The 21,873-nt window shown below is 40.7% G+C and overlaps 1 protein-coding gene across 3 annotated transcripts in view; it reads right to left on the bottom strand.

Annotated features, from left to right (window-relative positions):
* COL9A1 (collagen type IX alpha 1 chain) overlaps positions 1-21,873 on the bottom strand; it is a 90,289-nt gene that overhangs the window by 43,413 nt on the left and 25,003 nt on the right. For all 3 annotated transcript variants that reach the window (XM_086316747.1, XM_086316746.1, XM_086316745.1), the window contains 12 exons: positions 20,533-20,607; positions 20,225-20,260; positions 20,027-20,089; positions 14,020-14,073; positions 13,717-13,752; positions 11,046-11,069; positions 10,621-10,674; positions 9,211-9,264; positions 8,542-8,574; positions 7,766-7,822; positions 5,792-5,845; positions 1,066-1,119 (listed from right to left, as the gene is read on the bottom strand). In XM_086316747.1, coding sequence (XP_086172873.1) covers positions 1,066-1,119; positions 5,792-5,845; positions 7,766-7,822; positions 8,542-8,574; positions 9,211-9,264; positions 10,621-10,674; positions 11,046-11,069; positions 13,717-13,752; positions 14,020-14,073; positions 20,027-20,089; positions 20,225-20,260; positions 20,533-20,607 — 594 coding nt within the window. The remainder of the gene's footprint in view (positions 1-1,065; positions 1,120-5,791; positions 5,846-7,765; positions 7,823-8,541; positions 8,575-9,210; positions 9,265-10,620; positions 10,675-11,045; positions 11,070-13,716; positions 13,753-14,019; positions 14,074-20,026; positions 20,090-20,224; positions 20,261-20,532; positions 20,608-21,873) is intronic.

Consider the following 21,873-nt stretch of genomic DNA (forward strand, 5'->3'; position numbering starts at 1 on the left):
ATAATGACTGAACACAAAAAGAAAATACCATTAGCATAAAAGAATTATGATAAAGTATTTTTGACTTTGAACTCACACACAGAATTCACTGCCACCTTTGCCTCCTCTGTGGTTTGTAACTTGGTTACATGTCACAGGGTAGTGATTTTAAACCTTGGAGTAACTTTTCCCCACCAATGTATGCCATCCAAGGCAATTAGGCTCCCAAGGTAGCCCAGGAAAGCTTCTTCCTATAGATATAGCTGGGGTCTCCATCAACCATTTGCCATCACTCTTTGTTACACTGTTTCTACAATAAAAGATACTCTGAATTTCGGTTTGGGACAGTAGGAACCCATCTTATCCCTTCTCCCGCACAGCAGTGGGTAATCCTCAAACTGAGGATGCAGGGTGTTATTTCTAGAATCCGCTTCAATCCTGAATGTTACCATTCTAGACTTCTGGCCCCACAGCTGCAGGGATCCAGAAACAGATGCTGTAGACATGCTGCCTGGGGAACAACAGGGACAGACACGCCATCAGGAAAGGAGGCTGGCCACTTCCAGACAACTTGCTAACTGTCCACACTGGCTTAAGACAAATGGGCTCTAGGCCAGGCATTTCCCTGTGTTCTCACTGCCCCTACACCAGCTCTGTTTTACATCCAGTCTACAGTCTCTGTAGAGCAGTTAGGAATGGCCTGAAATATACATTTCAAGATGATCCAGCTCAGGACACAAAATGAGATGTGGCCAAATCAGATTAAAGAGGCTCCCTTACTGACTTTGGCTCACTTACTAACTCTGAACATAAATCAAAAAGAATTCCAGAAATATTTGGGTCAATAGCAGAGACATGGGAATGACATGTATTATCTCTCAAGGAGAGCTTTTGCATAAATATTCCAAAAAGCATATTTTTTACAAATCTGTGTGTTCCTTGACAGATGTTGTATTTTATATAAAAAGTGAAAAAACTGTGAATTTTACAGAAATATTTTTGCGTGTCCTCTCTCAAACTGCAGAAGTAATGATATCCTCCAGTGACCACTGGGATCATGCAGCGTAAGACTGAAAAATACTTAACCGGAGGTCCTTGAGCTCCAACTTCTCCCAGTCCACCCTGGTCCCCTTCTTCACCCTGAAAAGCAACACAGAGTAGGGCATCAAGCTATTCCAGGAATTGACCTGAAGTGGGCTCAGTCTAACTCTGCACCCCCTGAATTAGTCTATTATACTTTCTTAAACTATTTTATAAGAGTAATCCATATTAATTGAAGACTATTCAGAAAATACAAACAAGTATAGCAATAAAGTCACCCAATCCCACTTTTCAACTATAAACACCAGTAACATTTTAGATGCTATCCTTTCCAAAATTTTCCTAAAGAGGGAGAGAGGAGGAGAGGGAAGGAGGAAGAGACAGACACAGAGACACAGAGGAAGGGTGTGTATGCATTCAGGTACTTTGTGTGTGTGTGGGGGGGGGTGTGGGTGTGGGTGTGTGTGTTGTGGGTGTATTATTAGGGAAGTGTGACCACACTACACAAACTTTTCCATAAACTATATTTCTATTATGATTTTCATTTTAATCCTTTTATTACAGTTTTCATACCATGCACAATTTTTTAATTTATTTAAATCAGGCTTTTCTTCCATGACTTCTACTTTTGGTGTCACCCTTAGAAAAGCCTTATCTGCCTCCCAAAAATAAATAAATATTCATCTATATTTTTCTTCTAGTAATTTTATACATATCATTTAATTTCTTATGTAGAAGTCTTCAATTATCAGTAATTTATTTTTATGTAAACATAAAGTAGAAATCTCTTTATTCCTTCTTCTTGTTGTTGTTCAGTCGCTAAGTCGTGTCTGACTCTTTGTGACTCCACGGACTGTAGCACGCCAGGCTTCCCTGTCCCTTGCTGCCTCCCGGAGTTTGCTCAAGTTCATGTCCTTTCAATCAGTGATGTCATCCAACCGTCTCATCCTCCGCTGCCCTCTTCTTTTGCCTTCAATCTCTCCCAGCATCAGAGTCTTTTCTAATGAGTCGGCTCTTCACATCAAGTAGCCACAGTGTTGGAGCTTCAGCTTCAGCAGCAATCCTTCCAATGAATATTCAGGGTTGATTTCCTGTAGGATGGACTGGTTTGATCTCCTCACTGTCCAAGAGACTCTCAAAGTCTTTTCCAGCATCACAGTCTGAAAGCATCAGTTCTTTGGTGCTCAGTCTTCTTGATTGTCCAACACTCACATCCGTGCATGACTACTGAAAAGACCATAGCTTTCACTAGATGGACCTCTGTTGGCAAAGTGATGACTGTTTTTTAATACACTGTCTAGGTTTGTCATAGCTTTCCTTCCAAGAAGCAAGCATCTTCTATTTTCAGGGCTGCAGTTACCATCTGCAGTGATTTTAGAGCCCAAGAAGAGAAAATCTGTCTTTGCTTCCCCTTTTTCCCCTTCTATTTTCCCTCTTACTGGCACTCTATTCAATAGCATTTACTGAATAATAAATTCTCCCCACATAGGTTGGAAAATTCATCTTTAACATGTATTAAATTGATAAATATACTTGTTTCTGGACTTCCTATTAAGCTCTACTGGTTTACTATATGATGTTGTCAACACCACAACATTTTAATTATTGAGATTCTATAATACATTTTAATCTTGGTTGGGAGAATTCATTTACTCTTATTTTTCATTTACAGTTACACTTTTTCAGGTTTTCCTAAATGTATACCCTTAGACATGAACTTTAGAATTGTCGGGCGGATCTTCACCAAAAAAGGCTGCTTGCTTTGTATTAGAACTTCATTAAATTAATAGAACATATAGAGAAATAATCTTTACAATATTGAATCTTTCCATTGTGGAACTCAGTATATCTTCTGATTTGGTCAAAATGTTTCCTGTTTCTTTCCATCAATAAAGTTTCGTTCTTTTTTTCAGACTGAATACTTAAGTGTGTTCTAAGGTATTTTGACTATCTGGTGGCTACTACCGATGGACTCCTCTTTCATCATGTTTTCTAGTTATTCCTTTGACTTTTTAGATCAGTTATATGATCTCTGATACATGTGTTTTTACTTTATTTATTTATTTGGCTGTACCAGATTTTAGCTTCAGCATGTGAGATCTAGCTCCTTGACGAGGGATCAAACTCAGGCTCCCTGAATTGCACTGGGTCCCAGGGACTGGACCACCAGGGAATTCCCTCTGATGTATTTTTAAATGTTAGGATATTCTAAACAGAAATCCAAGTACTACTATTTCTTACAGAAAGATTACTTTATGGACTCTGAAAAAGTCATTTTCTCTCTGACTAGGATTTTGCTTTTTATAATAGATACACTACCCTAAATTTCCTATGGTAACAAAAAACTTAAATTGTGAAGTTAGTTATTAGAAAAATATCTTAATGTTTAATATATGTACATAATAGTAGATTAAAATCCAATTCTGTTGTTTATTACATGCTTCAGTTCACTTATTTTCTTATTCCACAGGCTGCAACTTTGTATTTGGAGATTTTTTTTCACACATACACAAAGAAATACCAAAAAAAATTAGTAGCAGTATTAATATAGAACATTTGGCCACACAAAGCAAAGAACTAGGCTATACCTAAATCATTTACACTTGATTTCTGAATAAACTCTGAGAGTCTTTTATAGTGGATTTTTGTTAGTTCATGGAGTGGATAATCAAAACATGTATAATTAAATACTAATTGTATTTCCCCACCTAAGTATAAAAACAACAGTGATTATAATTTTTCATTAGTAGAGCTTGGGGTATTTTCCTAATGATTCTTGTTAAAACTTAGAGTAACATAGTCGATTTAAATATTTTACCAACAGGCGAATAGCACACAGTAACTAATCAATAACCATAAAGCTAAATGACAAATTTAGGAATAGCAATTTATTATCATTCTACTGAAAGTTTTTTTGATGGTTCATTCTTAGATTCATAACCAATTTTTTAAAATATTCATTAACTAATTTGTGGAGTAAATTCAATGCAAAATTGTGAATCTGAAAGCAAACTTCAAGACCCTAGTCTTAATTCTTCATCTTTCTGCTTTCAGTTCGCAACTAAATGCATCCATTAGCTCTTTCAGGTTTCATTTTTCAAGGAGTTATATTATCTTCATAGATCAATTGTCAAAGACAGCCACTGAAACTTTTAGGGACATAGGCATGTGAAATAAATTAAAGGAACAGTCAACAATTTTTAACTATGAAAAGTTTTTTCATGAAAATTTTGGCCAGTTACCTACCACACCAAGAATTTTGCAGGTTCCCCACTTAAGAAGTTCAGATAACTGGTTTGCATAGGTCTCAAAAATACTAGTTTCATGGGTGAGTAGAGAGACCTCTGATTGACTATTTCATTCCCAAACCCCATGGGATGGGGAAGTGGAAGTTTCCCAAAGAGAAGGGGTCACCAAAAAGAGAGGAAAGGATACAGGGCATCAAAACAGCAGAAGTCCACTAAATCTGCTTTACTATACATATTATCTCGAGGTGTCTTTCAGTGTGGGTTAATATTCTGTTTCTGTGGTTAGATGATATTCTATTATATGGATATGCCATACTTAAATTAGCGACATCAGACATATTTATTCATCTCTGTGCCCATAGCCCGTAGAATAAACCCTGGCACATAACAGGGATTAATAAATATTTGTTGATTTTTTTGTTACAAATTTAAAAATTCAATGGAGGAACGAGCACACAGAAAAACATCCAAAGTACTTGATGTTTTTATAATTTTCTCCAGTTTGTCATCAAGAATCCACCTGTGATATGCCAGATGAATAAAATGGCTCAACTATTCAGAGCCTAAGTAATAAAAGACTTTTAAAATGTAAGTCCACACTGTAATAAGGTACAGGAAATGGGTTTATTTATCTTCATTATCTGAGATTGTTCAATAGTTTTTCCGAAGGAATTCAAGAATATTAGTTCCTGAAGATATTAATAAATTTCTTCTCAAGGTCTTAACCTCGAAAGACAGACTTCTGCGACCCTGTAAAGGTGTGAATGGACATATTCAACAAAGTCTAGATGACCCACATTAATAAGAACAGTTTGACTTTGTAAAAATATTATGGAATTTACAGGGACAAGTATTTTACCATATAAGAAGTCAAATTCTTAGTTACTCTAAGGCGATTTCATCCTAGTGGACGAAAAAAGACAAATAGGTCACCTTACTTTAAATTTCAGCCTTGCAGGACATGCTAGCTCCACTATAAGTTGTGCTGTGGATTCCAAGTTTCTACCCAAAATCAATATAAGTGCTATTGCTAACTTCCAGATGACTCAAAGCCTAAGTTATATTGAAATGAAGTCAGAAACAAAAATTATTTCAGAACTTGAGAAGCTATAAGCCAATTATCAAATTCCCTGTTTGCTTGTCTCAGCAACACTTGTCATAAAATTTTACACTTGTCATAAAATTTTGTCTAGTGGAGTGGAACGACCAGCTTGAATAACATTTGACTATCAAAAGCATCAAGGAAAAGAGCTGAGTGTTATTGATTAGAAAAGGAAAGTGAGGGGTAGCAACACAGAAAAGAATGAAAGTGTATGGTGCTTTCTTTGTTCTTTTTTTGTAACTGAACAACCTTAGGATATGATGCTTAGTCAGAATATTGATGCATCTACTGAGAACTTGTCAAGCAGCACTGGAAAAGGAAGGGGCAAACATCATGCTTTGTTATTCCTTATAAGCCCTTACAATGAACATCATTACAACCTCTTAATCACAATGTACCCACTAAATATTCCTGTCCTTACCTTGTGACCTTGTCTTCCAGGTTCACCAATCTCTCCTTTAGCTCCTTTATGACCCTAACAAATGCAAAAATACATAAGTATTTATTTCTCATAAAATACATGAGAAATAAATAAATGTGTTGGATTTGACACAGAAAGTGGTCAGATGGCTCATAAAGTGACTTTGCTCCCCTAAATGTAAGTCACCGTGCTGCTAAGAGAAAGGTTATGTCATAAAGAAATGACAGCCTTAGAAGAATTTTAAAACACCATGTGTACTACACGACTGTATATAATAGGTATCAGTTTCAGTTAACTCTGTCCTGTAATAACAAATTCTCCATTACCTAGGTCAGTAACTAGATAATGACACTGCCCACCGGTGTCTAGATCTCTTCTTCCACAACTTCCTCTCACAGCTGGGTCTCCTCCAACATCAGTAACTCATTCTCCAGAGGTGGACCGCTGACCCACCAGACCAGCTGCCCCCTGCTCTCCAGAGCCTCCTCTGAAAACCCTTTTCCTCCTCTGCACCCACGGCCTTACTTGAGGCAGAAGAAGGGCTTCCCCAGATGTACAACTTTCTGCCCCTTCTTGTGCATAGTTTAAGTACAAATTCAGTTCAGTTCAGTTACTCAGTCGTGTCCAACTCTTTATGGCCCCATGGACTGCAGCACACCAGGCCTCCCTGTCCATCACCAACACCTGGAGTTCACTCAAACTCATGTCCATTGAGTCAGTGATCCCATCCAACCATCTCATCCTCTGTCGTCCCCTTCTCCTCCCGCCCCTAATCCCTCCCAGTATCAGGGTCTTTTCCAATGAGTCAACTCTTAGCATGAGGTGGCCAAAGTACTGGAGTTTCAGCTTCAACATCAGTCCTACCAATGAAAACCCAGGACTGATTTCCTTTAGAATGGACTGGTTTGATCTCCTTGCAGTCCAAGGGACTCTCAGGAGTCTTCTCCAACACCACAGTTCAAAAGCATCAATTCTTCAGCACTCAGCTTTCTTTATGGTCCAACTCTCACATTCATACACGACTACTGGAAAAACCATAGCCTTGACTAGATGGACCTTTGTTGGCAAAGTAATGTCTCTGCTTTTAAAGTGCAAATAGACAGCTATAAACAGCAGTCAGCAAAGGCTGCAAAGCACAAGAAACTCCCATCATTCACTGTCAGGACACCTGTCCTAACACTTTGGATCAGTAACATGAAATAAATGTGAAATAAACATTCCAAACATTGTCTATTAGAGTTTTGTCCTGAAAACCTTTCTTGTTCCAAGGTTCAAGTTTCCATGAAAAATAAGACACCCATCCAGGCCCCAGTCTTCTGCATTATGGGCGCACACCCAAGCTAACCTTAGAGAAAACTGCAATGGGAAACCCATTGCCTTGGAGTCTTTTGGATCTTGGCACAACTCCCCTGATTCGGAATTTTTCAAAATCATTTCAGACTCATAGACTAGAGAGAGAAAGTCGATTAACCCCAGCATTTGGTATTTATTTCTTTATTCCAATGGGCAATTTTGAAGCAATTATGATGGCAGTGTGAAAGAAAAACACATTTGGAAAGTGTCTTTTTTTTCCCCCTGTTTTGCACAGTTTTTCCAATTTATTTTGACTAAAACAGTTTGAAATACAGTCCCTGGCCCCCGTCTCTCACTATTGGAGTAAACTTCTGAACCTTCATCTGGCGTTCTAGAGTCTCTCAATCCAGTGCATTTCATTGATATATCTTCCCTGAGAAACAGAAGCACTGAATAGCCAAGTATCTGTGTCTTGTTAGGGATAGCTGTCATGTACCAGCGGGAACTTCCAGGACTGAAAAAGGACCACAGACAAAGCCGCCGAATAAGCGACACAGACTCGCCTAACCCATCAGAGTGGGGTCTGTGCGCGAGCAAGGCCAATGCTTCAGGGAAAGCCTCTGTTTTTCGTATGGATCATACTCTTGAAGACAGAATACAGCACGGACATTATTGTCTTACCCTCATGCCTGGCAGACCTGGGTATCCCGAACGACCCGGTGGGCAGGAATTGGGACACTGCCAGAGAAACAGAAAGAGAGTAACTGAGAGCCTCTGCTTCGTGATAAAATGATACATCTTTTAGGGTTTCCAGCTGCAGAATCCCAATGCAAGTCTATTCATTAAATAACTCTGGCTACTCTTTCCTTTTTTATTTACTTATAAACTCAGAAATATTCCTAGCTTACAGAAACATACAAAGAACATAACAAACCCTTTCCCCACGTATCCACCATCCAGATTTAATGAATACTACTATTTTTCCATATTATTTCAGATTCAATTTGTTCAAGAAATAAAACATTTGCAGACCAACCTCTCCCCCTCCAATCCAACAGCTCTGTCCTGAAGGTCACGTCCCCCCCAACAAATTGACCAAAACTGCATTTAGTGCACTTTTCCTACTGTTTGAGTATCAGTCTATTAATAAAACAAGTCTTAGAGAGTATTATTGGACTTAGATCTTCTAAAATTGGAGTGCTCTGGTGAAAAGCAGGTCTTCTCCATAAAGTAAAAAAGATTATGGAAAAAGAAAGATAATTCTATAATGAAAAAGTTAGTGTGAGTATGTATAAATGACCAGTCCACCAGTCCAACAAATTGCTCTGCCATCTGAGTAAAATAAAACATGAAAATACAACATATTCTAGCAAGATCATCTTAAAGAGAATTCATCTTCTAAAGAGAATTCCTGGTCTTTGACAAAAGTGTATTCTATTCAAAGGAAAATGTCTTACCAATGGATCTCCATCATGAAAGCCAATTGTTCCCTAAAGAAAATGTTAAAGTTAAGAATATAGTGAAATATTTAATTCACTACTAATAATAAAATGTTCATTTGACAAATACAGTAAATGTATTTTTTTCAATAAGCTATAAGGAATAAATAGTCTAAGATATGCTAATATTCTAGAAACTTCACTCATGGGTCTATTCTGTTTGGAGAAATCTAAATTTTAGTACATTATTTATTTCACAGGATTGAAGAGAAGTAAAATGACAGAATAGAAAATATGGAGAATTCTGAATCATAAGTTAAAAGTATGGATTATCTCCCAATTAACCTCATTTTTTAAATTGTTCATTGTATAAATCCTTCATAAAAACTAGTTCATTTGAAAATGTTCCTTTTATATGTCCAAGTTTTGAGCATTTGAGAAGTCAAAAGCCTCAAAGCACTTCAAATATAATGCATAAACCATTCCCTTGAAAATCACCTTTCAATTTATTGTGATTTCTCAACTATACTGGCCTTAAAAGATCATGCTCTGAATGAGTGAAAATATCATAGCCATTTTGAAATTTTAGGACAATGATTCAATTTAAAAGCCCTTTCATTTTTGGCTCTTAGGGTTCTATAATCCCAACTTTCAGACACAGAGAAATTCAAACTGCAAATAACTTACACTGGGTCCCGGGGGGCCAGGGGGGCCCGGTTGTCCTCTTTTCCCAGGGTCGCCCTAAGTTATTTGAAAATTGTGACACAGCAGTTATACACACGTCAAGACACAGTGCACAAAACAGGTGAGGTATGAGAAACTGACATTCCTACACACCCTGCAGAGCTCAGCCTGCATAGGCCTGCCACCAAAATCGATGGGTGACCCGCAATCCAATTAGTCCCACAAAGCTAGAAGAATAAAGGAGTTCCAGCCTCATCAAAGTAAGAGAAGGCAGAGGGAGACTTGGGGAAAAGAGCCAGTTCTTCTCTATACACTGATCACTGATCACTATGGAAACACTATGCATTTTTCTAGTTGATATTCAGGGGAACCAGAATAGTCGCTACTGCCAGCGCTGCCCAGCTAAGGGCAGCTCACGCCTGCCTGAGACTGTGAACAGGAAGGCAACCTCTCAGGGCCAGGCAGCGCTGGACTCTTCACCCGGAAGCTGACCCTCAGTCTGTCACCGCACGCAACTGCAAATGCTACAGAAGAGCAAAGATGGCTAAATATGCCATTCAGATGAAAGTGGATTCCAGCTAGACTTAACCACCAGCGCTTCCTCCCTGCACACCTTGTCCTTCTAATATTCTATCATAAACCAAAGCATCTTACACTCCACTTTATAATCATTTTATATGTATTCTTGCATTCAGTAAATAAATTTATCAAGCAGCAGCACCTACAGAGAAGCTAGATAGGTATACATGTGGCTCCTGCTTTCAATGGATTTACTATTATCGATTCTTCAGATAGCATCACTACTTCAAGATTTTTGGAATATTTATTGAATATTAACATCAATTTCTCCCATGCAGTTCAGCTCTCTATTGACTAAAGTTCTGTCGGTTCGATTATGATTTTACGATACTAACATAAACATACCTGGGAATGATTTTAGACTATTCACTCATTTCATACAGAGAAACTCATACAAAAGACACCGGACCCCAATCCCAACTGAGTCTGTAAAATGAAGGTGACACTTCTTGGCTTAATCACTAATTCTAGAAGTTGGGAAGAAAAGTTCAGCTGAGAACTTTGGGGAAAAATATTATGTAAAGTTTAAAAATAAAATTAAATTAAAAAAAATTAAACCATTACAGAAGAAAATGTGAAATGGAAATACGTAGTTGAATAAATAAGGATTGTAGAGGACTAACAGGAGAAAAAAACAAATAAAATCACTCTACAAAAATGAGATAGCATTATTACCCTGGTCCTCATCCGCATTATAAACTGGAATTAAACTTATTGCCGTGTCTTGGATTTGCAGGGGAAACACACATAGGGCAGTTTGCCATCCCCGGTAACACCTCCTATTAAGTCAGCAAACATCTATCAACTCGCTGTGTTTGTGTGTCTGGTACTCACAATCGGTCCCACACGGCCAAGCTCTCCAGGGAGTCCTGCTCCCCCAGGAGGACCCTGAAATCAACAAATTAGAGGGACATGGTGATTTATGACGTTTTCACAATTTATGACAAGTGATATCAAATACGATAAACAACTGACTCAGAATGATGGATCTGTGCTAGCTTTGGCTTCCAATGAGACAACAACTCATCTGACCGAAGAGTAATTACTTAAAATGGAAATTTCTTAAATTAACAGAAATTTCTTAAGTTAATAAAATATTTTTAGTAGAATAGGCGTGCTGTCACAGTAGCCACCTAAGATCCCTAAGGGAGGACACTGTCAGCACCACTGGTAGAGTGCTGACTGGGGACCAAGGTTGGGATCTGAGAAACAGGCCGTTCTTATAGACTACGTAAAACAAACCAAGGGATGATACTTACAGGGGGTCCTGGAATACCACGGCCCTAAAAGGTTAAAATAAAAGTTGTTACGATACAGGAGCCATACTTCATGTAAATACAGTAGTTACAGAAGTAGCTACAGAAGTTACTTCTGTAAATACAGAACTAACTCAGTTCAGAAACAAACTACAAAGTCTATCCCGAAATCAACATAAAATGCTCATTCGAAAAGAAAGGACTGGGTAAAGAAAGCAACCTCGGCCCCACTTCTAAATGAAGAAGCTTGCTTCAGCTCCTCAAATGTTCTTTTGATGTCTATCCTGTAGCTAGCCTGTAGTATTTTTTTCAAACTTTTTTTTTTTTTAAAGAAAAGCAAAGTAAAGAAAACCTACTCTAGTATTCTTGCCTGAAGAATCCCATGGACAGAGGAGCCTAACAGATTATAATAGTCCATAGCATTGCACAGAGTCAGACACGACTGAAGCGACTTAGCACAGCAAGTAAAGAGGTCATCCATGCTTGCTGTCAGGAGAATTTACCATTCCTCACAAAGAGGCATATCACAACTGGACTTTTTCACATTCCTTCCCACTTTAGTTTATTACAAAATAGTGAACATGTGCTATACCGTAGGTCCTTGCTGTTTATCTATTTTATATGCAATAGTTTCTATTTGTTGGAGAAGGCAATGGTACCCCACTCCAGTACTTTTGCTTGGAAAATCCCATGGACCGAGGAGCCTGGTGGGCTGCTATCTATGGGGTCACACAGAGTCGGACACGACTGAAGTGACTTCACTTTCACTTTTCACTTTCATGCACTGGAGAAGGAAATGGCAACCCACTCCAGTGTTCTTGCCTGGAGAATCCCAGGGACGGGGGAGTCTGGTGGGCTGCCGTCTATGGGGTCGCACAGAGTCGGACACGACTGAAGCGACTTAGCAGCAGCAGCAGCAGCAGCAGTTTCTATTTGTTAATCCCAAATTCCTAATGTATCCCTCCCTTCCTTTCCTCTTTTGTAACCACAAGCTTGTTTTCTATGCCTGTGAGTCTATTTCTGTTTTGTAAAGAAGTTCACTTGTAGCATATTTTAGCTTCCACATATAAATGATATCATTTGTCATGTTTTATAAGAAACCGACATTAAAAGTAAGACAACATTGCTTTAAAATTTATAATATGATATTTGGAAATTGCCCAAACATTTAGCACAGAGAGGAAGGGGAGAACCAAAGTGTTTAGGAACACACCCCTTGACAGGTAAGGCTATGTGTCCAGACACCAAACCCAGTAGAAATGGAAAACAAAATGGTGTCACTCCTGAAATGACCTCCAGTGGGATCCTCATTTATGCTGAATTTTATTTTAAAACCAGTCATTCTGTCTCCCACTCCCTTACATTTACTATCTCTTGAGCAACATCAAACTGAGTGTAACCAGGGATTGAAACTACGCCTTATGCAGCCTCCAAGCCTCAATTCCAAGCACAGGGCCCGGCACACAAAGAGCTCTGACTCTGTGCTGGTTGAATTTAATAAAACTGAGCACTGCTGCCTTCAGGGCTCAGTCTCCCAGCCTTGGACCTCCTCGCCATTCTCTTCCCTCTGCGGTCTTGAATCCCTCATATGCACAGCTGTCTCTGACACCATATTCCTGACAGCTTGTACTTCCAGACTTCGTATTTTCTAGACAGAAGTATCTAAGATAGACTTAGATATTTTCTAAAATATCCATCCATATATGAAGCATCCAGGGGAATCACATCCTCTGATAATGATGCTATTATTTCTAATTATTTAGGCAGCCACAACAAGCATGAATTTCACATGAGTAATATGTTTCAATGGTAAATGGGGAGTTTTCAAGGCACTCTTTGAAAAATTACTTCTATTTGAACATTATAATATGTGGATCAATGTGGGAAATAAATGTTATGCTTGAAGATACCAAAGTAATCAAAAAGTTATTTCATTATCAAGAGACCTAGAGATTTGATGAATTTTTTTAAAGGCATCTCTATAAGATGTTGAGCTCTGAGCTAAAAATGTGGGGGGAAAGCCAGCAAACTCTTCACCTCTGAAAATAGACTTATAATGGAAAAGATGAAATATGGCAAAGGAAGCAGTGCAAATAGAAAACAAAGAGGAAAAACACAGATTAATAGCAAGAACAAAAAAGGAATGAAGAACAAATAGGAAAAAAAAAAAAAACCAGCAGCCTGAGAATCCAGTTCTCCTCTGGCTAGAAATAACACAAGTCTGGTGGACTGTGCAACGTGGAAAAAGCCTCGCCAGGGAAGCAGGTGGGTGATAATATGGCTTGTATTTCATTAGACATAAAACCAGTTGTGAAGAAAGTGGCGTGATGCCGAGGTCTAAACACCAAATACTTAGATTTGCTGCTGTTACATGAGATACAGTTTCCATCAATGGGAACAGAGAGGGAGTTATTTCCACTGGTAAATGCCACCTGCAAACAGATGTATGTGTTTTACACCATACATTCAAATTGCTCTGAAATTTTCTACTCATAGTCAGAATTCTTATTATAGCAGATAAGCCATAATCTCTTTGTGATGTATATTATGTGGGCCTCTTTGTGTGTTTCTATTTGTTAATTGAAATATTAACAAATAGAAACTAAACTGAAAAATTTCACAATGGCAGAATTTTACCTAAAGACAGACTATAAATCACTTCACATTTACTTACTGGAAATCCACGAGGTCCTGGCACACCAGGTTCTCCCTAAAAATAAAAATAGCTCCATTGTACTTAGCTTTTTTAGCATGAGTATGTAAGTATGCAAACTGCATAAATATTAAAATCATTAAAACACTCCATCTTACTGTTTGAACGCAATTTAATTCAACTGTTATAAAACATGATTTTGGTTGAACAAGTATATTTCAGCCACTTCACAACTAACCTGTTAACTGATTTGGAAACACTACAATAAGATTATGCTTCAGCATTTAATTGATACGAGCAATTAATACCAGGTGGCTAACTTACTTTTTGTCCTCTTGGTCCAACAGAGCCAGGGGATCCATCAGGACCTGTTAATCCCTAACAAAGCAAGATGATATTAGAACTAATACAACATCCTTAGGCAAGCCACTCAGTGGATAATTCCATTTTATTTAGTAATTACACACAAGATAGTTTACCTACATATGGTGCAAGTCTTTATAAAGAAAAACCTTTCTATATTCCTATTCAAAGGTAATGTCTGACATGACATCTGACTGTTACAGTTACTTTCTTTTAATAAATTGTATCCTGTTCATAACTTCCCACTAAATGCACTGTTTATCACAGGATTCAATAATTTAGTATTTTTGTCTCTGCTTTGGAAAAATGGGAAATAATAATTACAATGTTCTAATAGGTAAGGCTAATGGGACAACTCCAATACTTTGGCCCCAATGCGAAAAGCTGACTCATTTGAAAAGACCCTGATGCTGGGAAAGATTGAAGGCAGGAGGAGAAGGGGACGGCAGAGGATGAGGTGGTTGGATGGCATCACTGACACAATGGACGTGAGTTTGAGTAAACTCTGGGAGTTGGTGATGGACAGGGAAGGCTGACGTGCTGCGCAGTCCATGGGGTCGCAAAGAGTCAGCCACGACTGAGCGACAGAACTGAACTGAACTGAATGGGACAACAGGACTTGGCTCTGCCATTAGCCATGTTATGCATCTCTTGATTTCATTTATAAAGCAAAATGCTTTATATATGTATGTCTCTGTAGCTCTCAATAACATCTTGAGAGTTAAAATGTTCCTTCAATAGTGATTAAAACTAATCAATCTCATTGTTGCCTTTTAGCCACCTAAAGCCCCTCAGTTATCTCCTAGCAATGACAACTGCTTATGGAAAACATTAACTTTTAAAGTTGAATCATTTGAGAGCATGTTTCTAGGTTATCTCTTTTAGTGAAATAGCTACAATTAAATATACATTTTCATGTGTGCCACTCAGTAGGTAGACTCTAAGTACATTACTGTAAAACACATTTATAACATCACATGTAATGCTAAAGTAGTTATTCAAGCATCACTTCCAACCATTGTTGCTTTCCCCACCAGTACTCATTTTATCATCATCCTAATATAAAATACATATCAAACCATGATAATACTACATGTATATCTTAATTTCCACATTGGATGAAGACACATTTTTATCTTTTTAGTTTTTCCTTTATTTTAGATGTTGTCATTTATAATACAATATTGAAATTATACCCTACAAAATACAATTATATGTACCTATATATGTAAATATATACATACATTATGCACATACATATATACACATGTATATAGAAATAACTTGTAAAATCTATTAGCAAGATTTTGAAAAAAATTAAAATGATATTGAGGAATTCCTTGAAAATATGAAAGTCTGACTTAAAAATGAATCACCAAAGTGCGTATTTAATCTGTCAGTCTGCACAAATATCAATAAAATGCATTCATGTAACTCATATAGAAAACTATTTCACCAGCCACCATTTTTACATTTCTGTGCATCAATTAATTTCCTTCATAACTCCAAAGACTGAATCAAAGCAAATAGAAAAGAGTGAGTTGACAAAATTAATTATTGGAAATTTACCAAAGAAGAAAGCTATTAAACACATGTGGAAGGATTTTTGACAGACTTTGATTTTCAGTCTCTCTAGTACAATTACAATGCTCTAACTTGGGAACAGGCCTTAACATCTTAGTTGCTGAGCACTTGTGGTACTGGAACACTGGCTTCTGTATGTGAGCAAATAAACCATACCCCAGGAGCTCTCTGTAAACACATGTGGCACAAGGGCTTTATAAACCTCAGGGCAGGTCTGACTAAAGGGACTTCCAATGCCCACTTCACGCATATACCCTCCAAGACCCGTCCTGGTCAGTTCCCACACACACTGCCAACTAACCACCTTTAATCAGGGGCTAAAACCACTGGCAAAGTTGGAGGGCAGTAGCTACTACATACCCACTCCAGTATTCTTGCCTGGAGAACCCCAGGGACAGAGGAGCCTACTGGGCTGCCCTCTCTGGGGTCACACAGAGTCAGACACGACTGAGGTGACTTAGCAGCAGCAGCAGCAGCTACTACATAAGGCAGAACTTCCGCTACATAATAAAGAAGCAGAGTGGCTGGATAACCTGGAGGCTGCTTCCAGATACTCCTTGTCTCAACTGTCTTCCATAAGACATGGTAGATCAGATCAGATCAGATCAGTCGCTCAGTCGTGTCCGACTCTTTGCGACCCCATGAATCGCAGCACGCCAGACATGGTAAACCACATCTAATCACAAGGAGGCTGTGAGTTAATGAAAATGTATTCTGGCGTCCAATCTAGTGAATTCTGTTGTGGCACAGCCATGCATTAAGGCATAGGCTCTGTGAGGACAGGACTCCATGTCCATTACAATCTGAGCACACTGCCCGAGCATCTAACACATGCAGCACAGAAGATTACAGAAGGCTACTGAACAGGAGATGTGGGCTAGCCTACTGGGTGGAGGGATTTCACACCTGTCGCTCCACATCATCTTTATTTTTAGTTCAAATCCCAGCTCTGCCACTTAGTACAAGGCCACTGTAGGCAAGTTACTCAACTGCATAGAGCCTCAGTTTCCTAATCTGTGAAACGGGTATAATGTTAATGTCTACCTCACATGGCAACTTTGAAGATTCACTGGGATAGTGTACACAGAGTGTTTACAACCATGCCTGGAACAGCAGATGCTAAGTAAATGTTAGCTTTTCTTATAATTATCATTATTATGTAGTCAGATTATCCTAGAAGCTAATGAAGTAACATTTCCTGCTCTCTGGGAGCTTAAAATTTCATTCAGAAGAGATTCTGCAAAAAAAAAAAAAAAAACCAAGCAAAAAATCTGGGTATTAACCACAGGCACTGTGCTTCACAGCCCCCTCACATTTCTCTGATGCCTAACTATTTCCCCTTACACTGCCTTTCAGAATAACTTCTTTATTACTCACTATCCTAATCATATAACATCACAGATAATAGTTGTATACATTCAGAGGATGTTCTAATCTCTCTCCTATAAAACAGCGTAACTTAACTATAATTCATGCACTTAATTCTAATTCCTCTTTTCTGTATCTTAGACAGATGCTATAAGAATGGAAAAGAAATACTCTTTTAGAGCTCTTAGAGCTCACTATGCATGCCACATCATAAGTGCCTGTAAGAGTATAAGTTATTAATGATAACAGCACAGTTGTCCTTTGAGTACAGAGCTTGCAACCAAGCTTGGATTTCTTTAATGTTATGTGTCTATAAGGGAAAAGAATCAACTTAAACTAAAGAAAAGAAGAGTTTTATATATATATGTATGTAAGTCTCTCACAACTTCCATTTACAAACATATGCATAAAACTCCAATTTGCAGTCATTCTTATCTGTCAAAGAAACGACAGAGAAATATATTGCCAGTGGCAGAAAAAATTGCTTTCATATGAATGTTTGTGAAGATAAGGTTTTATACAGGATAAAATTAAAGCCCAGTGTATTCTGAAATTTCCCACTGCTGCTTGGCAAAGCAAGCAACCCTCACTATTAATTTCCTTCCAGCATTCCACCACTCAGTTCAGGAGACCCAAGCCATAATCCTACAAGACTAGCTGCCATGACTCATTTACCTTTTCTGTCAAAAATCCACTTAATTCAGGATAATAACCTTTAAGCTGTATTCTTTTCAGATTCTTCCAAACAAACCATCTGATTAACCATTTGTTAACATTACCAAAAAACGCAGCATGTTTGTGACTGCACTTTAAAAAAAGTTCTACACAAATGCAAATTAGTATAGTTAATTTTTTGCTTAGTTCTAAAAAATGTCTAAAATACTGGCACATGCATGAACTTCTTACTTTTTTTCACTCCTTCCTTTTTCTTTTTCTTTTTCTGTTGCTTTTCTCTGCCATCCCAGAAAATTGATTAAATGCCCTTATCAGTTTCTCCCTGAGGATCTTACAGAGCCAAAGTTCTATGATATAAGAAACCTTACTATTTTACACCTTTTAACTTTGGAAATCTTATTTGGAAATGGAAATCTTTGCTATGATACTGCAGTTAAAAAAAAAAGTACTTGCAATTATTAGTTACATTGTACTTCTAAAGATTTTGAAGAATTTTCTTTTTTATCCTATTTCTGTTTAAGGGTGGAAACTATAAAGTAAAACCAGACATTGTCTTTATGATTTTATGGTACTAGAGGAAGAAGAATTTGTTGAGCCTGCTACAAAAGCACCATGAAACCCAGACACAGACAAGTCTAGTCCTTTGTCTGAAATTATTCAACTCAATCGTAAGACAAGACTTCAGGTCATTCATTTATGTTTCAACCATGCCAAAAATTAATAATAATAATAATAAAGTCATTTAATCATCCATTTTCTTTTCACATAAAACAAGGTCCAAGGTTGAAAGGAATGCAGAAATAAACCTAACCTACTGGTTTATTTGTATTCATCAGACTTTTTTATTTGGATGCGACAGTTCCAACTAATTCACGGTGTTTCAAAGAGATGTTTGATAGCAAACAAGTTATATAATTTCCGTTCATATTTTGCAAATATTAGGCTGATATTCAGTTTGCGTTATCCAAACATTAGTCCCTAGCGACCTCATGCACTGTCACTTTGCCTACATAGGAAGTTCAAACTAGGATCTTTTAAGTATACAACAAAGTCAGTCTCCTAAAGCAATGAATTGTTGCTGCTGTTGCTGTTTAGTCCCTAGCATAGACAAATATCCCCATTATACTAATCTTGATAAAGAAAGCACATCTTAATAACCACTAACATCTAGCTATTTTTCTTTTTCTCAAAATGAAGACTCTGTCTTAAACTCTAGCCAGAAGTTCTCAGAATCTATAATCATAGGTTTTCAAGGGCTTTAATTTAGAAAAGTCTTCAGTTTGGGGAAATCATATAAGTTGGTAACTTGAAGAACCCAGCACTGTCTGTTTTCTGAGAGCAGAGGTCCGGGTATCACTTTACTTTGTATCCCAGCTGGAAAGTCAAGGAGTGGCCCTCAGTAAACTCTCAACAGTCCAGTGTAGGGAGAGAGGAGATGAGAGCCCTGAAGTCCTTTTCCCTGAAGAAATGTTAACTAGTATCGGGTTTACCACACAGCTCAGCATCTGAGCTTGTCTCCCATGGCGGGAGGCAGGTGTGTGACTGGGTATGTTGGGTGGGGGGAGGCTGCTGGTTCCCAGGCTTCAAGCAACCCTAGTCAGCTTGTTTCTGTCAGTGACTGTGAACCAAGGAAAGGCAGGAGGAAAGACAGAGAGCTAGGTTTGGTTTTTTGGTTTTTTACTTACATTCTAGAAACCATCAAGTCCGAGTCTTCTGAGCTGGATTTCTCTAGATTTTTTTTTTTTTTTAATTGGAGGCTAATTACAATACTGCAGCTTTTTTTGCCATCCAGTGACATGAATCAACCGTGGGTGCACATGTGTCCGCGTGCCCCGTGTCCAGTGTAGGACCAGCCCCGCCCCACACTCCTGCCCCGGGCAGGCTCTCCCCCAGTCTGTCTTTCTCTGGTCTCTTCCTCGGGGTTTAGGGGGACTCTGTCCCTCCCCTGCCTGCAGGCCCTTTCCCTAAACTCACTTAGTGGGTGCCGGGGAAAGGACAAGAGCGAAGACCCAGCACCCCCCAATGGGGTGAGTGGGGAGTGGCCTCTGAGAGGCAGAAACGGGTACCCACCGCTGCTCCCAGAGCAGAGAGGAGGACAGGCCAGTGCCGCCGGTCCTCGGGGCCCCTCCACGCTCCGCAGACCCTCGCGCAGAAACCGCGTCTCAGCGCCGAGCCCGTGGGCACCGCCAGGATCAGAGCCAGTCTCGCCTTAGCTTGGACCACACCCGCCTGCACGCTGCACTCTCTCTCTCTCTCTCTCTCACTCTCTCTCTCTCTCACACACACACACACACACACACACACTGGGCCTGGCTTCACGCCCCCAGCACCCACTACTCACGTCGGCACCCGGTGTGCCAGGCTTGCCTGGAGCTCCTGGTTTCCCCGGCTCTCCAGGGGGACCCTGGCAGGGAGGGGGAGAGGAGGGGGGAGAAAAGGAAGAGAAAATGGGGCAAAGTTGAGCCTCATCGGGTGCAGTGTGGTCTGCAGACCACATTGGAAGGAAAGAAGTGGAGAGCCAAAGCGCTGATGTACTTACCGGGGGGCCCGGGGGACCCTTCGGACCGCGATCACCCTGGAAGGCAAGAGGGAAAGCAGGGCAGTGTGTGAGTGGAGGGTGCTGGTGCCCCTCCGGGACAGGGACAGGACAGGTAGTACGGAGCTGTGATCAACCGCCCGGGGCCACGGGACGCAGGACCGCCTCCCTCCGCAGTCCTCAGGCGTCTAGGCCCCACTCCCAGCCCTCATCCACGTCCCATCCCGCCTCTGGGCAGGGGGCTTCGGGCCCTCTCGAAAAACCCACCCGGGCCGCTGGGAGAGGAGCAGGGGCCGGAGGTGGACACTTACGTCGATGCCGTCGATGCCCGGGACTCCAGGGGGACCCGGCGGCCCCGGAGGACCCTGCTCACCTGGGGGGCCCCTCTGACAAAAGAGCACACGCGGGTTAGGGGGTCACCGGGAGCAAGCACAAGAAGGTGGGCCCGAGCCCGCCGCCTCCCCGCAAAGACAGTGCTTCGTGGAGGCCGGGTTCAAGCCCAGCGTAACACACGGAGACCAGATTTCCAAGGAACCGCGGTTGCTTCCCCTCCTCGAGGTTCTAAACGAGGCTGACAGTGAGGTGAGAGCAGAATCTGGGCCCCCAGAGTGGGGTCCTCCCGTCTACGGAGCTTTAACCCAACGGGTTTTGTGGGGAAGAGGGGGCCTCTTACTCATGGGGTTGGATCATGAAGATGGTGATCACTGAATTACTGAATTTAATCAGGAAATGCAGGTCAGCCTTTTGGATAAAGTGAGGCAGCTCAGAACCGAGGCGCGCCACCCCAGATCAACTCCAGGATGGTTTTGTAGATCTGTCTGCGTTCAGAAGAAAACTGGGGGGCCCTCTTAGGGAGAGACAGGCGAGGCCGAGAAACCCGGCGAGGGCCCGGCCTCTCTTCAGATCCTCCTCTTGAAAGAGGTCTATGCACCTCGCTTCAGAAAGACGCCAAATTTCAGGCCGACCCCCGGTTGTGACCCCTTTTATCGGTTGCAAATAGCTCCGCTTTGATGGCGCTCGACGGAAGGCTGGCCTCTAAAAGTTTGGACGCGTTTTAGGAAACGTGGGAATTTTAGTTTTTTTCTCTTCTGAATTGGGAAAAAAAAAAAAAAAGGCTTCTTTCATCTGGAAATCTTGGTTTTTCTAAACTCCCGGTGACCAGACAGGTTACAATGGGGTCTTTGTAAGTGAAACCTCAAACGGCTCCGCCCCGCTCCGCCCCCTGCCCGGTGCAGCCGAAATTCCGAGGTGAGCCCGGGCCGCCGAGTCCACGCAGGCGGGATGCGGGGTTGCCTGGGATTGCGCCTTCCCCGGGCCCGGCCGCCCGGGACCAGGGGCGGGGAGGGGAGGGAGGGAGGAGGGAAGCACGGCTGAAAATTAAAGCCCCGGCCTCCATCCTCCTCGGGCCTCTAGGGCCCGAGCCTGCAGTGTGGGGCCCGGTCGGTGAGGGGGCGCCCGTTCTCGGACCTTCGGGGTGTCCCCTCGGGCCCCTGCCTCCCACCTTGCTCGCTGCAGGTGCGTGGCCCGAGGATATACGGAGCCGCGCGGCCCGCGGGATGCTCCGCATCTCCGCGCGCTTCCCCCGACGGAGGCACCCCCGCCTCGCCCTGCGAGCACTTGGAAAACGCCAGGGCTTCTTGCCCCGGGCTTAC

This window comes from Bos grunniens, chromosome 9 (assembly GCF_055505025.1).
Source record: "Bos grunniens cultivar Pamir isolate PY7600 chromosome 9, Bosgru_T2T1.0, whole genome shotgun sequence".
NCBI classification, from domain to species: Eukaryota; Metazoa; Chordata; class Mammalia; order Artiodactyla; family Bovidae; genus Bos; species Bos grunniens.